This window comes from Danio rerio, chromosome 2 (assembly GCF_052040795.2).
Source record: "Danio rerio strain M-AB ecotype USA chromosome 2, GRCz13ab, whole genome shotgun sequence".
Lineage (NCBI taxonomy): Eukaryota > Metazoa > Chordata > Actinopteri > Cypriniformes > Danionidae > Danio > Danio rerio.
In genome coordinates this window covers 5,563,012-5,581,565 of record NC_141022.1, presented here as the reverse complement: position 1 = coordinate 5,581,565, position 18,554 = coordinate 5,563,012, and the positions used below count along the sequence as shown (strand labels likewise).

The 18,554-nt window shown below is 36.4% G+C and overlaps 1 protein-coding gene across 1 annotated transcript; it reads right to left on the bottom strand.

The window, feature by feature from the left end:
- Positions 1–267: 267 nt before the first annotated feature.
- ncbp2as2 (NCBP2 antisense 2 (head to head)) lies at positions 268–5,061 on the bottom strand. The gene is made up of 2 exons (NM_001446991.1): positions 5,001–5,061; positions 268–2,117 (listed from the first exon to the last, which is right to left on the bottom strand). Exon 2 carries the CDS (start codon positions 2,108–2,110, stop codon positions 1,796–1,798), a length of 315 nt encoding a protein of 104 aa, NP_001433920.1. The 5' UTR covers positions 2,111–2,117; positions 5,001–5,061; the 3' UTR covers positions 268–1,795.
- Positions 5,062–18,554: the final 13,493 nt, after the last annotated feature.

The following is an 18,554-nucleotide window of genomic DNA, read 5'->3' as shown; positions in this document are numbered from 1 at the left end:
CAAACTGACTAAAAATATGAAGTAAATTTTTTTGTGAGATAAGACTTTGGTGTCTCCAGAATGTGTCTGTAAAGTTTAGGCTCAAAATACCCATCAGACTATTTATTATAGCCTCCAGAATCTGCCCATTTTGGTGTCTGAGGACAATGTAGCTGTTTTGGTAGCCTGTGGCTTTAAATGCAAATGAGCTGCTTAACCCCGCCCACTGTTTCTTATGCGATCAACAGATAAACAGCAGTCAGTGATAGACACAGATGAAGCTGAAATAAGGTCACTAGTCAAAAATACCAAGTATTTAATGTATTTGTGGTGGAGTCTATTCAAGCCTTTCTGAAATGATGAGTCCCACACAAATGCCATTTCCCGGTACAAACACATATGCACGTTTACTGACACCATGCAGCCGTGGTGATTACAGCAGTTAAAAATTACAGCAATTTTACTGTCTTTATTACAAACATGCTCTGTTTTAAAAATGTCTTAAACTTAGAAAACTTATTATTGAGATGCTGCTGATCAGAGAGAGATGTAGCATGTTCACTACCATTTTCTTTGCAAAAACAGTTCTTTAAACGTGTATACTTGTTATTATGGGGACATGACACCTGTCAATCAATTTGGTGGGTGGGGAAAACGCACTCCCACGTCACGTTGCGGTGGGTCTCAAAATCACTGGGATTTGGGTCCTATTTTAACATCAGGAAATTTTTAAAAAGAAACTTGTTGGGTTTATATCACCGCAATATGACTGTGGACACACTATACATGCACACAGTTCTCTCCAGACAGCTTACAGAAGATGATTTGCATCATAGGTGAAACCATTTTAAACAATAAACAAGCTGAAACCTAATTAACTTAAAAAAATATTTGTTGACTTGAATTTTTATCATTTATTTTTTACCTTGCAATAATCATGTTTACTGTTTGGTCAAACTACTTATTTAAAATGAGCTGAATCAACAAAATTCTTGAGGTTTTTTTTAGGGTAACTTAATTGTTTTATGTTACTTAATCTGTGTAGATGAAATATGGCAAAGAGCAGTGACAATTCCAGTGCTTGTTTTTATAAGAGTATCAGCACTACTGTTAGGCTGATTGGCCAATTACATCAAATCAGTGAAGCGGACCTTTTTTTAAAACATTAGGTATACGGAGTTGTGATGTCACTGGGGCAGTATCTTTTTAAACGGTACATATTTGTACCCAAAGGGTTCACAATGGTACCTTAAAGATGCATATTAGTGCTCAAATGTACCTAAAAAGTACCTTTGAGAGGTACCATTATGGACCCTTCAGCTACAAATATGTACCTTTTGAAAAGGTACTGCCAGAGTGACAGCTCCTGTCCTTTTATTTTTGAGTGTAATATAATTAGTAATATAGGCTAAACAACCCAATACTCTACAGTTTTCTACAATTAAACTACAGTAAAAACCACCAGTTTACTGAAGTAAAAACTAAAGTACTACAGTATTACAGATAATCAGTTCACATAGGTAATACTACAGTGCACTATAACATTCATTAACACAGTCTTGTAAATATAATACAATGCTCTACCCTGGTTCAAAAGCACTATAGTATGTTTTCAAGGAGGAAATGTCATTTAATTATCTGGCTTAAAATGATTCTGTCAAAATTTTGTGGCATAACCTTGATCAACTTTATTTCATTCAAACATCATTGCACTTTCATTCACAGAATCAACGTCATGTTTTCAGTGTCACTCATTTAAATCGATCATTCTCCATGGAGTCTTTAATGGCACTGTCCTCATATTGCACTTCATCCGTCACTTTCTGTCTTTAATCTGCCGGTTTGCGTCCCTCACTCCCTCTCGGACCTCCTTCACGAAGGTGTCCCGTAGTCTGGTGGCCCTGCGGCGCAACTCCTGCACGTCTCCCGGCATCTGTGCGCTCTCCTTGCGGATCTGCTGGAGAGTTTCGGAGCGGAGCAGCTTTGTGGAGGCCTCTCTGCCGGCGATCTGCGCTTTAGTGATGGCGAAGGCCGTGATCTGAGCTGCACGTCGGATGGGTCGAGACTCCGCCAGTTTTTCCACCACCTGAGCGTTGTTTATTAACGCGTGAAATATCCGCCCCAACACCATTCTGAGGCTGTTAATGAGAAAGTGAGGTACATTTTGTTTTATGTTCGCACATTAGAAATGTCTCTACAATAGCATGACTTCAGAATTGAGGACGTTTTTTTTATTCGCATATTTTTGACTTAATATCATTTCATGAAGGTATTCTTTGCTAATCCTAAATCAGGAAATCACATTAGCAGCTAATGGCTGTCAAAGTAACACAGTTCATCCTTATGTGCGGTTGGGGATGTTTCCATTCACTCTGGTGTGATTTTGTGTCTTAATTTGGCTCCATGAGTCATTTTTGGTAACACTACCCTTTTCTTAGGGCTAGGCGATTTGACCTAAAATCAAAACCCTGCTTAACTGAACATTTTAACTCGATTACAATTAATGAACGATTATTTAATTTATGAAATTTTTTCCCCTCATAGTTCACTGACAAGTTTTATATGTCGTGTAAAGGTATCTCTGGCGCAGCTTTCAATCATCGTCATTGTAGTGCACAGTAAGGCTCAAGAACAAGTCCATTGTACTATGGAGCTAATAATATGCCAACACAATCTGAATTTGAATTGTCAATTTCAATTATAATTTAATAAATCTAAATTTTTATATGCCTTTAAAATAGTTTTGAGGAGATAGGAATTCAGAACACCAAAAAAATCTGAAGTTTGAAAATACGTCTATATAAAAATTAAGCCTTGAAAAATTCCGCTGTCTTTAATTTCAGATATTTAATATTCATAAAATTCAAATGAAGAAATTCAAATTCATATAAAAATTGAGATTTATTGAATTACAATTCAAATTGAGAATTCAAATTTAGATTGTCACTGAACTAATGTGCGAATATAAAACCAACTTTACCTCAAATTGCTATGATAATTTTTTTTTCAAGATGGAAATGAAGTCTTTTAATCAACTGACTTCAGATTTTGTCAAATTAACTTTAATTTATTCAATAAACACCACTGCACTTCCAGTCACAGAGTCAACATCTTCTTTGCAGTAAAGAGGCAAATTTGGTTTTATATTCAGACTTTCTCCTTAATAATAATATATCATTTCATTTAAGGAAATACTAACTTATATAAGAAAATGATATTAGCAGCTAATGACCATCAAACTATTACTTTGTTCATTGTCAATTAAATAATGCTAGTGTTGTTTTGAAGTCATATTTGCATGCTATTGCAGACTGAATATTCAAAATACCATGGTAAACAATATAGTGAGCATGTCACAAGTTGTCACTGAATGTATACGCAAATATAAAACCAGTTTACCTCAATAAATTACTATAGTATTTGTTTAAGAAGGAAATAAAGTCGTTTAATCATCTAATCTAACCTTAATTTATCTCACAAACACCACTGCACTTCCGATTACAGAATCAGCATCGTCTTTCCAGTGACTGAGGTCAAGTTGGTTTTATATTCAAACTTTCTCCTTAATAATATATCATTTCAGACAAGTAAATTCTAACTCAAATAGGAAAATCATATCAGCAGCTATCGACTATTAAAGTACTACATTGTTAAGTTAATTAAATAGTGCTAATGCTGTTTTAAATGAAGTAAATTCTAACTTAAATAGGAAAATCGTTAGCAGCCAATGATTATCAAAGTACAACATTGTGTACGTTCAAATAAATAGTGCTAGTGTTGTTTTAGAGTCATACTCATATGTAAGTTCAGGCTTAATATTCAAAGTACCATGGTAAACAACATAGTGAGCATGTCACATGTTGTCACTGAACGAATGTGCGAATATTAAGCCAACTTTACCTCAATACATTACTATAGTATTTTATATTTATTTCATGAAGGAAATGAAGTAGTTTAATCATGTGGCTTCAGATTTTGTTAAGGTAAGGTCACAACCTAAATCAACCTCAATTTATTTCACAAACACCAGTGCACTTCCGGTTACAGAATCAGCATCGTCTTTCCAGTGCTTGAGGTTAAGTTGGTTTTATATTCAGACTTTCTCCTTAATAATATATAAAATCAGACAAGTAATTGAGTAAATTAAGTAGTGCTAATACTGTTTTAAATGAAGTAAATTCTAACTTAAATAGGAAAATCATGTTGGCAGCTAAAGTAGAACATTGTTTATGGTCAAATAAATAGTGCTAGCGTTGTTTTAGAGTCATACTCACATGCGAGTTCAGACTAAATATTCAAAGTACCATGGTAAACAACATTATTGCGAATATTAAGCCAACTTTACCTCAATAAATTAAAATTACTATAGTATATTTATTTATTTCATGAAGAAAATAAAGTAGTTTAATCATCTGGCTTCAGATTTTGTCAAAATAACGTGTCACAACCTAAATGATCCTTAATTTATTTAACAAACACCAGTTTACAGAATCAACATCGTCTTTGCAGTGGCTTGGTTTTATATTCAGACTTTCTCCTTAATAATATATAATTTCATACAAGTAAATAATCACTTAAATAAAACAATCATGTCAGCAGCCGATAACCATCCAAGTACAGCATTGCTCAGTCAAATAAATAGTGCTAATGTTTAAAGTCACACCTATATCGTACCATGGTAAACCATATAAGTTAACAAGCATGTCACATGATGTCGTCACTGAACGAACATTTCAGAATCAATAGTGAAATCATTAGCAGACAACGACTATTACAGTGCACTGATCACAATCAATTAAACAGTGCTAATGTACTTCTGAAGTCATATTTACATGCGATTTCAAAGCCAATATCCAAAGTACAATATAGGCACCGTGTCGCAAGTTGTCCGTCTGTTCAAAAACAAACGAATGCGCGAGTATAAAACCAATTTTACCTTAGTTTACGAAAAAAAAACGGGTTAGATATTGAGCTGTTAAAATAATGCAATGAAGATTTGAGTTGTGTAAACAGTGAATTACCTTCAAATGTCCCAGATCGAGTATTCGGCACGCTGCTGAGCGGGTCTGTTTTCGTCACTGTAGGGGTTTAGATGAACTCAGCAGAGCCCTCTATAGTCGTGGAGGAACAGAACAATATAGGCTTCTGATATGGAAAAAGATTGAAGCAACATCTCGAACATTCTCTGCAGGATTTGCTGGATTTATATATTTGTTTTATCAATTGGTTGAGAACCTTAAAATTATTGTCATTTATGTTTTAAAACTGTTAATGGGTTAGTCAGAGTTAATGTTTTAATTTGTTGTGATTGAAAATCGTGTTTTAGTAAATCGTCATTTTTTTTTTGAAAATTACTGATGACATATTTCTTTCAAAATAAAAAAGGTTATTTAGAATTGCTTTTTTGGTATAAAATAACAGATTTAGACAACACAAATCCGATGTTTGACTTTAGAAATGCTTATAAACATTTGTTTAATCAATGGTCAATATTTAATGATGAATATATATATATATATATATATATATATATATATATATATATATATATATATATATATATATATATATATATATATATATATATATATATATATATATAGTAAAATATTATTTACAGACATCATGGTAAAGATAAAATAAATCCGTTATTAGAGACCACGTATGACATTCGTTTTCTTCAGCTCAGTCCCTTTATTAATTTAGGGGTCGCCACAGCATAATGAACCGCCAACTTATCCAGCATATGTTTTACTCAGCGGATACCCTTCCAGCTGCAACCCAGTACTGGGAAACATCCATACACACTCATTCACACTCATACACTACGGCCAATTTAGCTTATTCAATTCACCTATAGCACATGTGTTTGGACTGTGGGGGAAACCTGAGCACACGGAGTAAACCCACGCCAACACGGGGAGAACATGCAAACTCCACACAGAAATGCCAACTGGCCCAGCCAGGAATTGAACCAGCGACCTTCTTGCTGTGAGGTGACAGTGTTAACCACTGAGCCACCGTGCTGCCCCCTTTCTGTCCTAATGCAATACTATTATTGTAAACCATAATTGAAATTTAGCATTCACTAAAATGCTGAGTTGTTTTAAGCTTATTTGGGTCAAATATGGACGAACCCAATTGTTAATGAAATAGTATTTGAAATATTAAACTAACAGTCTGTATTTGACCGACCATTTGGTAGAAACAGCACTATATATATATATACACACATATGAAAAATAACCATGATTTTAATAAACAGATAATCGAAATTGTAGTTTAACCATAAGATGATCACAAATGCACATTGGTTAGGAACACTAACCATAGTTTAATCATGGTATGTGTAGTAAAACTATAATTATCAGTGCACAAACCAAAAAAATAAAAAATAAACACTCCTACTACACATCCACTATAATAAAGCCACGGTTTTTAATTTTCGTCATAGTTGAAGTGATCAAACGCCGTCTTTGAGTTGTGTCTGTAATGAGCTGATAGTGTATCTCCTCAATACAGTCTTCAGCACAACGCACACACATTGCATCATCTCTGGGTGGATTTTTACGTTGAGGTGGGCAGAATTATGGGGCGGGTTTGGTTTTCGCCATTGACAGAAGTTTGGTTTATCTTTCTTTTTTTTTGCCCATCATGCAAAGTTCTCCTTGACTTATTGTTCTCAGTGATCTATCATGCCACAATGCACAACAACTTTGGCTTTTTTTCCACGTACAGTCAAGGCTGAAAATATTATGTGGGGCATTCTACCAGAAACACACGCTTTCACTTATAAAAAATGTGACAGGGCCTGACTTAAGCTTTCGTCCCTTAAAAAATGGGTAACACTTTATTTTGATGGTCCATTCGAGTATTAGTAGACTGTCTGCTTAATATCTGTTGACACTGCTCCTTCAACAGAAACTTTGCAAATACATGTCAACTTACACAACTTAACCCCAACCTAACAGTCTACTTATAATCTAATGAGAATTAGTTGGCATGTAGATGCAATGTAACTTAAATTCAACAAACAGACCATCAATATAAAGTGTGACCAAAAACTCATAAACAAAGATAAAATCATACAACTCAATTCAATCCTTCTCCATCAAATGATGTCACTTGCATAGCATTAAAGGTGTATTGCACACATTTTAGATAAAATTTAATCAGTGAAGTAACTAATTACAAATATTAAAATTACTGTAATTGAGTAGTTTTTCTCAGAAATTATACTAAGTAGTTTTAAAAATGTGTACTTTTACTTTCCCTTGAGTACATTTTTAGTGCAGTATCGGTACTTTTACTCACTACTTTCCTTCAACCTGCAGTCACAACTTTCTTTCTTTCTTGTCTTTGGTGATTGGCTAAAGTAGAAACATCAGTCCTGTGATTCCTGTCTAATCAAATCACTCATGGAAAGTAAATCACATGATACTGAACAATGCAGAATGCAGCAAACCATTTAGAAGCATTAAAAATGTCCAAGAAGATGTTCAAAATATTTACACACATTGACACACAGTCTTTTAATTTACTGGATGTCACTGATGAGAAAATAGATGTCGACTGTAAAAAAAAAAAAAAAGATGTTGACTGTATGATGACTGAAATCAACGAAGGAAGGACTGAACTAATGAAGGACGGACCAAATGAATGAAGGAAGGATTCAAGGAAGGACTGAACAAACTAAGGAAGGAAGGAACGAACAAAGGACCTAATGAGGGAAGGAACAAAATTATGAATGAAAGAACAAATGAATGAGCGAACAAATGAAGGGAGGATTGAAGGAAGGACCAAAGGAATGAAGGAAGGAATGAACAAATGAATGAAGGAAGGAAAGAACAAGGGTCCTAATGAAGAAAGGAACAAAAATAAAAACAAACAATTTATCGAACAAAAGACCAAATGAATGAAGTAAGGATTCAAGGAAGAACTGAACAAACTAAGAAAGGAACGAACGAATGATCAAAGGACCTAATGAAGGGAGGAACAAAAATATAAATGAGCGAACAAATAAAGGGAGGAACGAAGGAAGGACCAAATGAATGGAGGAACAAACAAATTAAAGAATGAAGGATGGACATAACAAACAAACAATGGAAGAAATTTGGAAGGAACAAACGAATATAGGAAGATTACTAAATGCACTACAGAATGTTACGTTTACACATCACTGTACAAACTGCATGTAAATGCAAAACGACTTTTTATGGCGTAATACTACTCACTACTCTTGAGTACTTTTAAAATGCCTACTTTTTACTTATTCTTTGAGTAATATTTACAACAGATACTTTTACTCTACTTGCACTACATTTTTGTGCAATTAATGGTACTTTTACTTGAGTATGATTTTTCAGTACTCTTTCCACCACTGAATTTAATGCAAATGTGACTGGACTGACAGAATCATGCGGACAACTGTACATTTATTTGTATTATATATTTGTAGTATTTATGTGTAGAATGTATTTATATTTCAAGTTTTTTAATCAATTTATGTGAATGATAACAACATAAACTTGCTATTTCTGAAGTTTTTGTTTTTTCTAAATAACATTAGCATACAGAAACTATTAAAGCTGTAGGTTCAGTTGGGCTAAGGACAAGGACAATGACAGAGTTTGTACATTTGTAGTATTTGTAATTTTTTAATACAGAACAAAAATCTAAGAACCAAATAAATGACATCTTCCTTTACAGAACAACTCACAGAACCAACCATTCAGAACACAGTCAAGGAAACTCTCAAATGCTTTCAGAGAAAGAAAATCAAGCTGTAGAATGGCCTGGCCAATCACCTGACCTGAACCCAATATAGAAATATAGAACCCAATGTTGTACTTTTTACACTCTGTTAAAGTCCGTGAAAAACTCACACCTGAGCAATGCATGTGACTTCATTCTCCAAAATATGAAGTGATTGAAAAGATCCCCAAAATCCCTGTTTCACTAACACGGCAATCAATGAATCAGTGAAAGAAAACTTTTTAACCTGACTTCCTATCATGTTCAGATTTTTTAAATGCAAGAAATATAATTATTACTGTAATGGGGCGTCCCGGTGGCGCAGTGGGTAATACGATCGCCTCACAACAAGGAAGTTGCTGATTTGAGCCTCGGCTGAGTCAGATGGCATTTCTTTGTGGAGTTTGCATATTCTCCCCATGTTGGTGTGGGTTTCCTGAGGGTGTTCCGGTTTCCTCCAAAAGTCCAACGCGGTACAGGTGAATTGAATAAAACTGAATTAGTCGTAGTGCATATGTGTAAATGAGTATGTATGGATGTTTCCCAGTGATGGGTTGCAGCTGGAATGGCATCCACTGCATAAAACAAATGCTAAGTTGGTGGTTTATTCCGCTGTGGCGACCCCTGATAAGTAAAGGGACTAAGCCGAAAAGAAAATGAATGGATGAATAACCTACTGTAATTTTTTTACTCTATTCACCTGCACTTATTATAATGTAAAACAGCAAGCAGTACATTCTTCAAAATATCTACTTTTTTTAAAACGTGATGATGACAATATCTTTTGGTAATTTCTGAATCTGAATATTATAAGATGGCTGGATGGAGAGGTGTCATATGATAGAAGAGATTTCATTAAGCGATGTGTTGTTAAGAACATGTTCATGTCTATATGTTTGCTTTAGTGCGATGTGAAGCCGTGAGAAAGCTTCACTCACAGCAGAAAGTGTTGTTGCAGTAAATGCGAGACCATGATGCAGTTCACGGAGTTGAATGGAAACCATGTAAGTTCAGACGTTAGGTGGAAAACAAAATATCTTATTTAAAGGTCTTCCTGTTTGGCTATGGCAGCTTCAGCATTTCTCTACACCGAGTCTTTGTGTTCATCACATATGCATATATATAAGGTTGAAGTCAGAATTATTAGCCCTGCTGTATATTTTTCCCCATTTTCAGTTCAATTGAAGGAACACATTTCTAAACATAATAGTTTTAATAACTCATTTCTAATAGCTGATTTATTTTAACTTTAAGCTATATTTTTTTTCGATAGACTACAGAACAAACCATCATTATACAAAACTTGCCTAGTTAACCTAATTAAACTATTTAAGCCTTTAAATGTCACTTTAAGCTGTATAGAAGTGTCTAGAAAAATATCTAGTCAAATATTATTTACAGTCATCATGACAAAGATAAAATAAATCAGTTATTAGAAATGAGATATTAAAACTATTGTGTTTAGAAATGTGTTGAAAAAAATCTTTTCGTTAAAGAGAAATTGGGGGAAAAAAATAAATAAGCGGGGTAATAAGTCAGGGGCTAATAATTCTGACTTCATATATATATATATAATTATATAATAATAATAATAATAATATATTATTATTATTATTATTATTATTATTATTATTATTATTATTATTATTATGAAGTTTCCTTTGATTCCAGTAGAAACACTGAAGTCACAGGGAATGTTTTGATAACGTATTTGCTTTCTTTTCTGGACTTTAAACGTCTCAGAATGTTGCTGTCTATGGATGAGAGAGCTCCGGGATTTCATTTAAAATATCTTAGTTTGGGTTCTGAAGATAAAAGAAGGTCTCAGGGGACTGAAATGACATGTGATTACCCTAAGTGATCAATAACAGAATATAATTTTTAGGTGAACTAATCCTTTAGGTAATAACACTGGGTCTAAAATGATTCCCATTCATCCACTGATTCAAGCGTATCAACAGACATTGTTACTAAATTCCCAACAGAGACAAGTTTGCAGACACAAGTGAGTTTGTTCTTAAGCTTGGTTGAATGGAGGTGAATTGAAAGCATTTTAAAATAAGCAGTGCTGTGCACAAGGCTGCTAATTTGCATACAACATGCCCAAACTACTGTAACTCCAAATAAGGGCTTCCTGCAAAACACTTCCTTTGAGCTTTTCATCACTATCATCAAACACACGATGGCTACGCCACTTGTGCCACTTACTAAATCAGCTCAAACACAATACACACAGACTAACAGACCCCGATTAAACACTATAGATAGATAGATGGATAGATACATAGATAGATAGATAGATAGATAGATGGATGGATGGATGGATGGAGAGATTGAAATGAAGACCGGCTTTGTTTCTGGTCCCCTATTTCCGCAGCTTGTGCTAATGCTGTTTAAATAATAGATTAGACTGTAATGGGAGTAAACGGTGGTGAAGGTGGGCTGAAGGGGTCAGAGAAGGGCAAAGCGGGGGATCTTCCTCCATTGTCTTTGAGATGTGACTCTGTTAGAGTCATAAACCTCTCCCTCTGCGTGCGGGACGCTGATAACAGGAGCTTCTGAGAAAATAAGGAAGTCCTTTCAGGCCTTGGGTGTGTGTCGCACCAGAACGACGATCAGAACGCTTGTGTGCAAAAACAGTGTGTGCATTTCAGTCAGTTACCTTTTTTTAGGTAAATTTTATAAAGTACAAATGTGTCAAAGCAGCTTTAGACTCAGCTAACTAGCTGTAAACTAGCACTTAAAGACAACAGTGAGTGTTTAATCGGGGTCTGTTAGTCTGTGTGTATTGTGTTTGAGCTGATTTAGTAAGTGGCACAATTGGCGTAGCCATCGTGTGTTTGATGAAAGTGATGAAAAGCTCAAAGGAAGTGTTTTGCAGGAAGCCCTTATTTGGAGTTACAGTAGTTTGGGCATGTTGTATGCAAATTAGCAGCCTTGTGCACAGCACTGCTTATTTCAAAATGCTTTCAATTCACAATTTACGTATGTATACTGTTTCCGGGTCCAAGCCGCCATTCATTTGAGTGGAGAAATCATTCGTTTATGATCGCGTTTTATTCCTATCACACATTAAAGTTAATTTTACATAAAGTCATAAGCCCCTTTCACACATACAGACCTTTCCGGAAAATTGCCGGCAATTTTCCGGAAAGGTTGTATGTGTGAACAGGTCCTTTTTGAAAATACCGGTAAATTCGTTCTGGCTATTTTCCGGAAAGAGAAGTTGTAACATTACCGGCAATTTGCCGGAATGCTGCGCTGTGTGAATGCAGAAGGAAGATTGCCGTAATAAGCGCGTGCACGTCTAGAACGTGCTGACGTGAGACGTCTGCTTTAGCCAATCACAACAGTCAGGCGCATTTACGTCCGCGCGGTTTGTGAGGATAAAAGCCTTAGAATATTTTTCCAGACACATTCAGCTGCTAGAAGTTAGTCAGATCACGTTTATATGTTCTTCTTAATGCCAACTGTGTAAATAATCATCGATGAGATGCTTGTGATAAGCCGTTGTTTGTTTACGTTCGTGTGCCTGTGAAACAGCCTGTGAGCGCCAGCACACGCACATATTATGAACATCTCGACATGCGAAAGTGATCTTGAGAAAGTTGTTCACAATATTGATCATCCACAGAGTTTGTAATTTAGTCAAATGTTTACAAACACAAGCGCAGCCGTTTAAAGCTCATTTGTGGTGAATGATGTCAGAATTTACCGGTATTTTGGAATGGATGTGTGAATGCTCTTTTCCGGAAAATTTCCGTAACGTCCTCGCCTGTGTGAACAGCGCTTTTTTGAACATACCGGTAAAGTCGTTCCGGAAATTTTCCGGATATTTACCGGTATCAGACTTTACCGGTATGTTCAAAAAAGCGCTGTTCACACAGGCGAGGACGTTACGGAAATTTTCCGGAAAAGAGCATTCACACATCCATTCCAAAATACCGGTAAATTCTGACATCATTAACCAGAAATGAGCTTTAAACGGCTGCGCTTGTGTTTGTAAACATTTGACTACATTACAAACTCTGTGGATGATCAATATTGTGAACAACTTTCGCAGGATCACTTTCGCATGTCGAGATGTTCATATTATGTGCGTGTGCTGGCGCTCACAGGCTGTTTCACTTCACAGGCACACGCAAAGCTTGAAGGTAAACAAACAACGGCTTATCATAAGCATCTCATCGATGATTATTTACACAGTTGGCATTAAGAAGAACATATAAACGTGATCTGACTAACTTCTAGCAGCTAAATGTGTCTGGAAAAATATTTAAAGTTTTTTATTCTCATAAACCGCGCGGACGTAAATGCGTCTGACTGTTGTGATTGGCTAAAGTAGACGTCTCACGTCAGCACGTTCTAGACGTGCACGCGCTTATTACGGGAATCTTCCTTCTGCATTCACACAGCGCAGCATTCCGGCAAATTGCCGGTAATGTTACAACTTCTCTTTCCGGAAAATAGCCAGAACGAATTTACCGGTATTTTCAAAAAGGACCTGTTCACACATACAACCTTTCCGGAAAATTGCCGGCAATTTTCCGGAAAGGTCTGTATGTGTGAAAGGGGCTACTGTGTGAAAGGGGCTATAGTGTACACAACAATCTCTGGGCTTGCTGCATAACAAATACCAACATTTTAACAATTTATAAAACAGTGAATGACTTTCTGGCCATCAGATATTAGGCATGGACATATGTTTTGCGATCGTGACTTTCGAAAGTATTAAATCGCTTTGTAAACGTTTATTATTACCATTTCATGAGTCTCCCCATTCAGTTGAATAGAGCGCTTGGACCCAGAAGCCGCTCTGCGTGACGTCACACTTAACAAGCGGATATTCAACCAAGCTTAAGAACAAACTCGCTTGTATCTGCTTGTGTTGGGAATTTGTTGAAAATGACTATTGATAAGCTTGAATGATGGATGAATGGGAATCATTTTAGACCCAGGGTTATTACCTAAAGGATTAGTTCACCTAAAAATAAAAATTCTGTTATTAATTACTCACCCTCATGTCATTTCAGTCCCCTTAGACCAGGGGTCACCAATCTCGGTCCTGGAGGGCCGGTGTCCCTGCAGGGTTTAGCTCCAACTTGCCTCCAACACACCTGCATGGATGATTCAAGTATACCTAGTAAGACCTTGATTAGCTTGTTCAGGTGTGTTTGATTAGGGTTGGAGCTAAAATCTGCACGAAACCGGCCCTCCAGGAACAAGTTTGGTGACCCCTGCCTTAGACCTTCATTCATCTTCAGAACACAAATGAAGATATTTCAGATGAAATCCTGGAGCTCTCTCATCCATAGACAGCAACATTACGAGAAGGTCAAAGTCTAGAAAAGGAAGCAAAAACATTGTCAAAACATTGCATGTGACTTCAGTGTTTCTGCTGTAATCAAACTAAGATCCAAGGTTTTTGTGCACCAAAAATACAGCTTTGTTCTCCGATGTCTTCCAAGTCAGATCAGGGTGCATATTTACAATGGACAAAACACCGTACAGTGCTGTACTTGTCATGCAGAGTGCTCAGGTTCGAGTCCAGCGAAACACACGTCCACAAAATAGTTAAAGGCACAGCAAAATCAAAGTAAACTATTGAATTCAATTCAGTTCATCTTTATTTCTCTAGCACTTTTACAATGTAGATTGTGTCAAAGCAGCTTAACTTAGAAGTTCCAGTAAACTGAAACTGTGAGTCCAGTTTTAAGAGTTCAGTTTAGTTCTGTTCAGTGTGGTTTCATTTTCACTGCTGAAAGTCCAAATACTAAAGAGCAAATCCATCAATGCGCAGCTCCACAAGTCCCGAACCAAGCAAGCCAGTGGTGACACTATGTGGTTGAAGTGAACCTTTCTCTTATATTTGCTTTCGAAAACATCATTGGTTGGGTTCAGGGAAGGGTTTAGGTCAGTGGTTCGCTAGGTGATCTATATGAGAAGCTCAGCCTTCTAGTGGATCTGTACAAGAAGGACGTGTATCTGAAACTCACCCTAAGTAACCTATTTAAGATTTGCAAAAATGTAGACAGCGCCCTCTAGTGGATTTGTTTTCTGAAACATGCAACGAAACGTACATAGATCAATGTATTTCACGTTTCGCAAAACCCTAGGTGGAATGTATTTCTGATTAGCCTGGACATTTATACTACAGCACCACAAATGTAGAATCATGAGTATTATTTTTAAATCTATTTAGGATTTGAGATCTTTAAATTATTCTTTACCTCAGCAACAGGGACATTCAACGAAATTAATTTTGGGAGTTTTACCAAGGCTTTTTAGTTGGATAATATTATCAGTATTGAAGGACGTCATTCAGCTAAAGCAGCTTTCGTAAACAGTAGTCATTGACGTCTATAGCTGAAAAGCAAACATGGAAGTCAATGGCTTTTGGTTTCGAACATTCTTCAAGATGTCTTCTTTTGTGTTTTACAGAGGAAAGGAAGTCAAACAGGTTTTGGATAGGGAAGGTGGCAGTTTTCCGGGTGAACTGTTTCTTTAATGCTTGAGGTGTGCGGCTGTGGCGAGCATCAGGCTCTCTGTGAAGGTCATGGTGTTTCTCTTTATGTCAGCAGGTCTGCTGCTCATATCCAGCACACTTGAAGTCCTTGAAAAGAGTCTGCCATCTGGGCATCACATGCAGGACGGGACACAAAGCTGGCCTTCAGGCAGTTCTGGATGTTACACTCAAAAAATTTACAGTTGAAGTCAGAATTATTCGCCCCCTTCTGATTTTTTTTTCTTTTTGAAATATTTCCCAAAGGATTTTTAACAGAGCAAGGAAATTTTCACAGTATTTCTGATAATATTTTTTCTTCTGGAGAAAGTCTTATTTGTTTTATTTGGGCTAGAATAAAAGCAGTTTTTAATTTTTTAAAGAACATTTTTGGGACAAAATTATTAGCCCCTTTAAGGTAATTTTTGTCCGATAGCCTACAGAACAAACCATCATAATACAATAACTTGCCTAATTACCCTAACCTGCCTAGTTCACCTTATTAACCTAGTTAAGCCTTTAAATGTCACTTTAAGCTGTATAGAAGTGTCTTGAAAAATAACAAGTAAAATATTATTTACTGTCATCATGGCAAAGATAAAATAAATCAGTTATTAGAGATGAGTTATTAAAACTATTATGCTTAGAAATGTGCTGAAACAACCTTCCCTCCATTAAACAGAAACAGAAATTATATTTTTTTGTTTCTAGTTCAAATTTCGTATTTAAAATAATCTGAAACATCACAATTGTTTTATAATTTTGGGGGACAACTGGGAACAGTGGTGTCCAAACTCAGTTCTGGAGGGCCGGTGTCCTGAAGAGTTTAGCTCTAACCCTAATCAAACACACCTGAATCAGCTAGTCAAACTCTTTCTGGGCACACTAGAAACTTCTAGGGAGGTGTGTTGAAGAAAGTTGGAGCTAAACTATGCAGGACACCGGCCCTCCAGGACCGAATTTGAACATCCCTGGCTTAATTGTAAATACCATTAAGTTAACTTAATCGATTTGTGTTGGGATGACATGAGGGGATTGTGTGAAACCCAGCATTTTTTACAGTACTGTATGGCTAAAGGGAAAAAAAACTGCTTGGTATGGTTTAGTTTGGAGACGTTGTGGAGAGATGTGGTGACAGCTAAAACAAATGAAGAACACGTATTATACATGGACTGTGATAAAATGCTTGGTTCCACACAATCGATTTGTTTTTTTGAAAACATGAAGGATTTAAGTTAACTTGTTAGTTTTTACACATTTAAGTGGATTAAACATAAAACAATTAAGTTGTCCCCCCAGAAAAAAAACTCAAGAATTGTTTCAGCTCATTTTAAATAACTAGTTTAAACATGCAGCTAGCATAAATTGAGCGTGTTATAGTTTGCATGTTCTCCCTGCGTTTGCGTGGGTTTCCTCCGGGTGCTCCGGTTTCCCCCACAGTCCAAAGACATGCAGTACAGGTGAATTGGGTAGGCTAAATTGTCTGTAGTGTGTGAATGTGTGTGTGGATGTTTCCCAGGGATGGGTTGCGGCTGGAAGGGCATTTGCTGCAAAAAAAAGTGCTGGATAAGTTGGCGGTTCATTCCGCTGTGGCGACCCCGGATTAATAAATGAACTAAGCCGACAAGAAAATGAATGAATGAATATTGTAATTTGGCAGCACGGTGGCGCAGTGGGTGTCACAATCGCCTCACAGCAAGGAGGTCGCTGGTTTGAGCCCCAGCTGGGTAAGTTGGTATTTCTGTGTGGAGTTTGCATGTTCTCCTCGTGTTGGAGTGGGTTTCCTCTGGGTGCTCCGGTTTCCCCCACAAGTCCAAAAACATGCGCTACAGGTGAATTGGCTAAGCTAAATTGTCCGTGGTGTATGTGTGTGAGTGGGTGTGTATGGATGTTTCCCGGTAATGTGTTGCAGCTGGAAGGGCATCCACTGTGTAAAACATGTGCTGGATAAGTTGGCAGTTCATTCCGCCGTGGCGACCCCTGATTAATAAAGGGATCAAGCTGAAATTATGATAAAGTTTTCGTGCTCAACATTAATTAAGCATAGCTAGCATTTAAAAGAAAATCCTGTCAGATTAATGGAGAGAAATCCAGTCAGTATAATTAAACATTTTATTGGTGATTAATCACGAAAACAGAAATAAAATGTTAAATTACTATACTGATAGGATTTATCTCCTTTAATCTGACAGGATTTTCTTTTAAACGCTATGCTTAAGTGGTAAAGTATTGAGGATGAACGTTTCCTCATAGTTACCGTTTGCTGTCGGGACACGCAGATGTTCTCAAAGCACAATAAAAGCAGTTATGAGGGCAGATGTTTATGCGATCAGTGTGTGAACGCCACAGATAAAGGTGAGGCTCTGTTATTGTGAGTTTCTGGTTCATCCGCTGAAATCCCGCCTCAGTAATCGCACGTTTACTGTCAAACAGCGATTGCAGTGATGGGGGTTGTGTTTATTTGGCTATTTATCTTATTGATCTAACGGTGGATGTGGAATTAACCTCGCTAGAAGTAGATGTGCAGAAGCCGTGAGAGTGTGTAGGAGTGTGTGAACATGAGTTTTGTTTCATGGGAAAAGCTGAGGAAACAGGCGAATCAGGTTGCTGCTAAACAGCAGGACAGGAGGCTAGGTGCAGTCTGTGATTTATGGAAATTAATTTGGCCTCGAGGAAATAAAAAGAGCACGTTAATGAGCTCTTGGTGTACACATAAATAACTGTTCATTGTCTTCCTGTTGCGCCCTGACAGAAACAATGTCTGCTCGACGAATATCTAACCCCTTGTCTTGAAAATGTTCAGTTGAAGTCTAAATTAGGCTAGCCTGTTAGCCGTAGCGCCTGTGGACATTTTCAACTCGTTTTTAAACATTATAGTTTAATAACTAATTCCTTATAACCTTTTTTGTCTTAGGGATGAGGACATTATACTATTTTGCTAGTTATTTAAGATATTAGCATTCAGCTAAAAAGTGCAAAGACCTAAAAGTGTTAAAGACTTAACTAGATTATATTAGCAAGCCATTGGACAATGTGGTTTGTTTTGTAGCAAAGTAATGAAAAAGAAGTCTTAACATATATATATATATATATATATATATATATATATATATATATATATATATATATATATATATATATATATATATATATATATATTTTTTTTTTTTTTAATTTATTTTATTTATTTATTTATTTTTTATTGTGCGGGGCCTGTGAACATTTTGGCAGGGCAAGTAAAAATCTGAACCACTGGTCCAATCAGGCCACATATATGACAGAAACCTACATGTCAACATATATGCCAGAAACCTATATG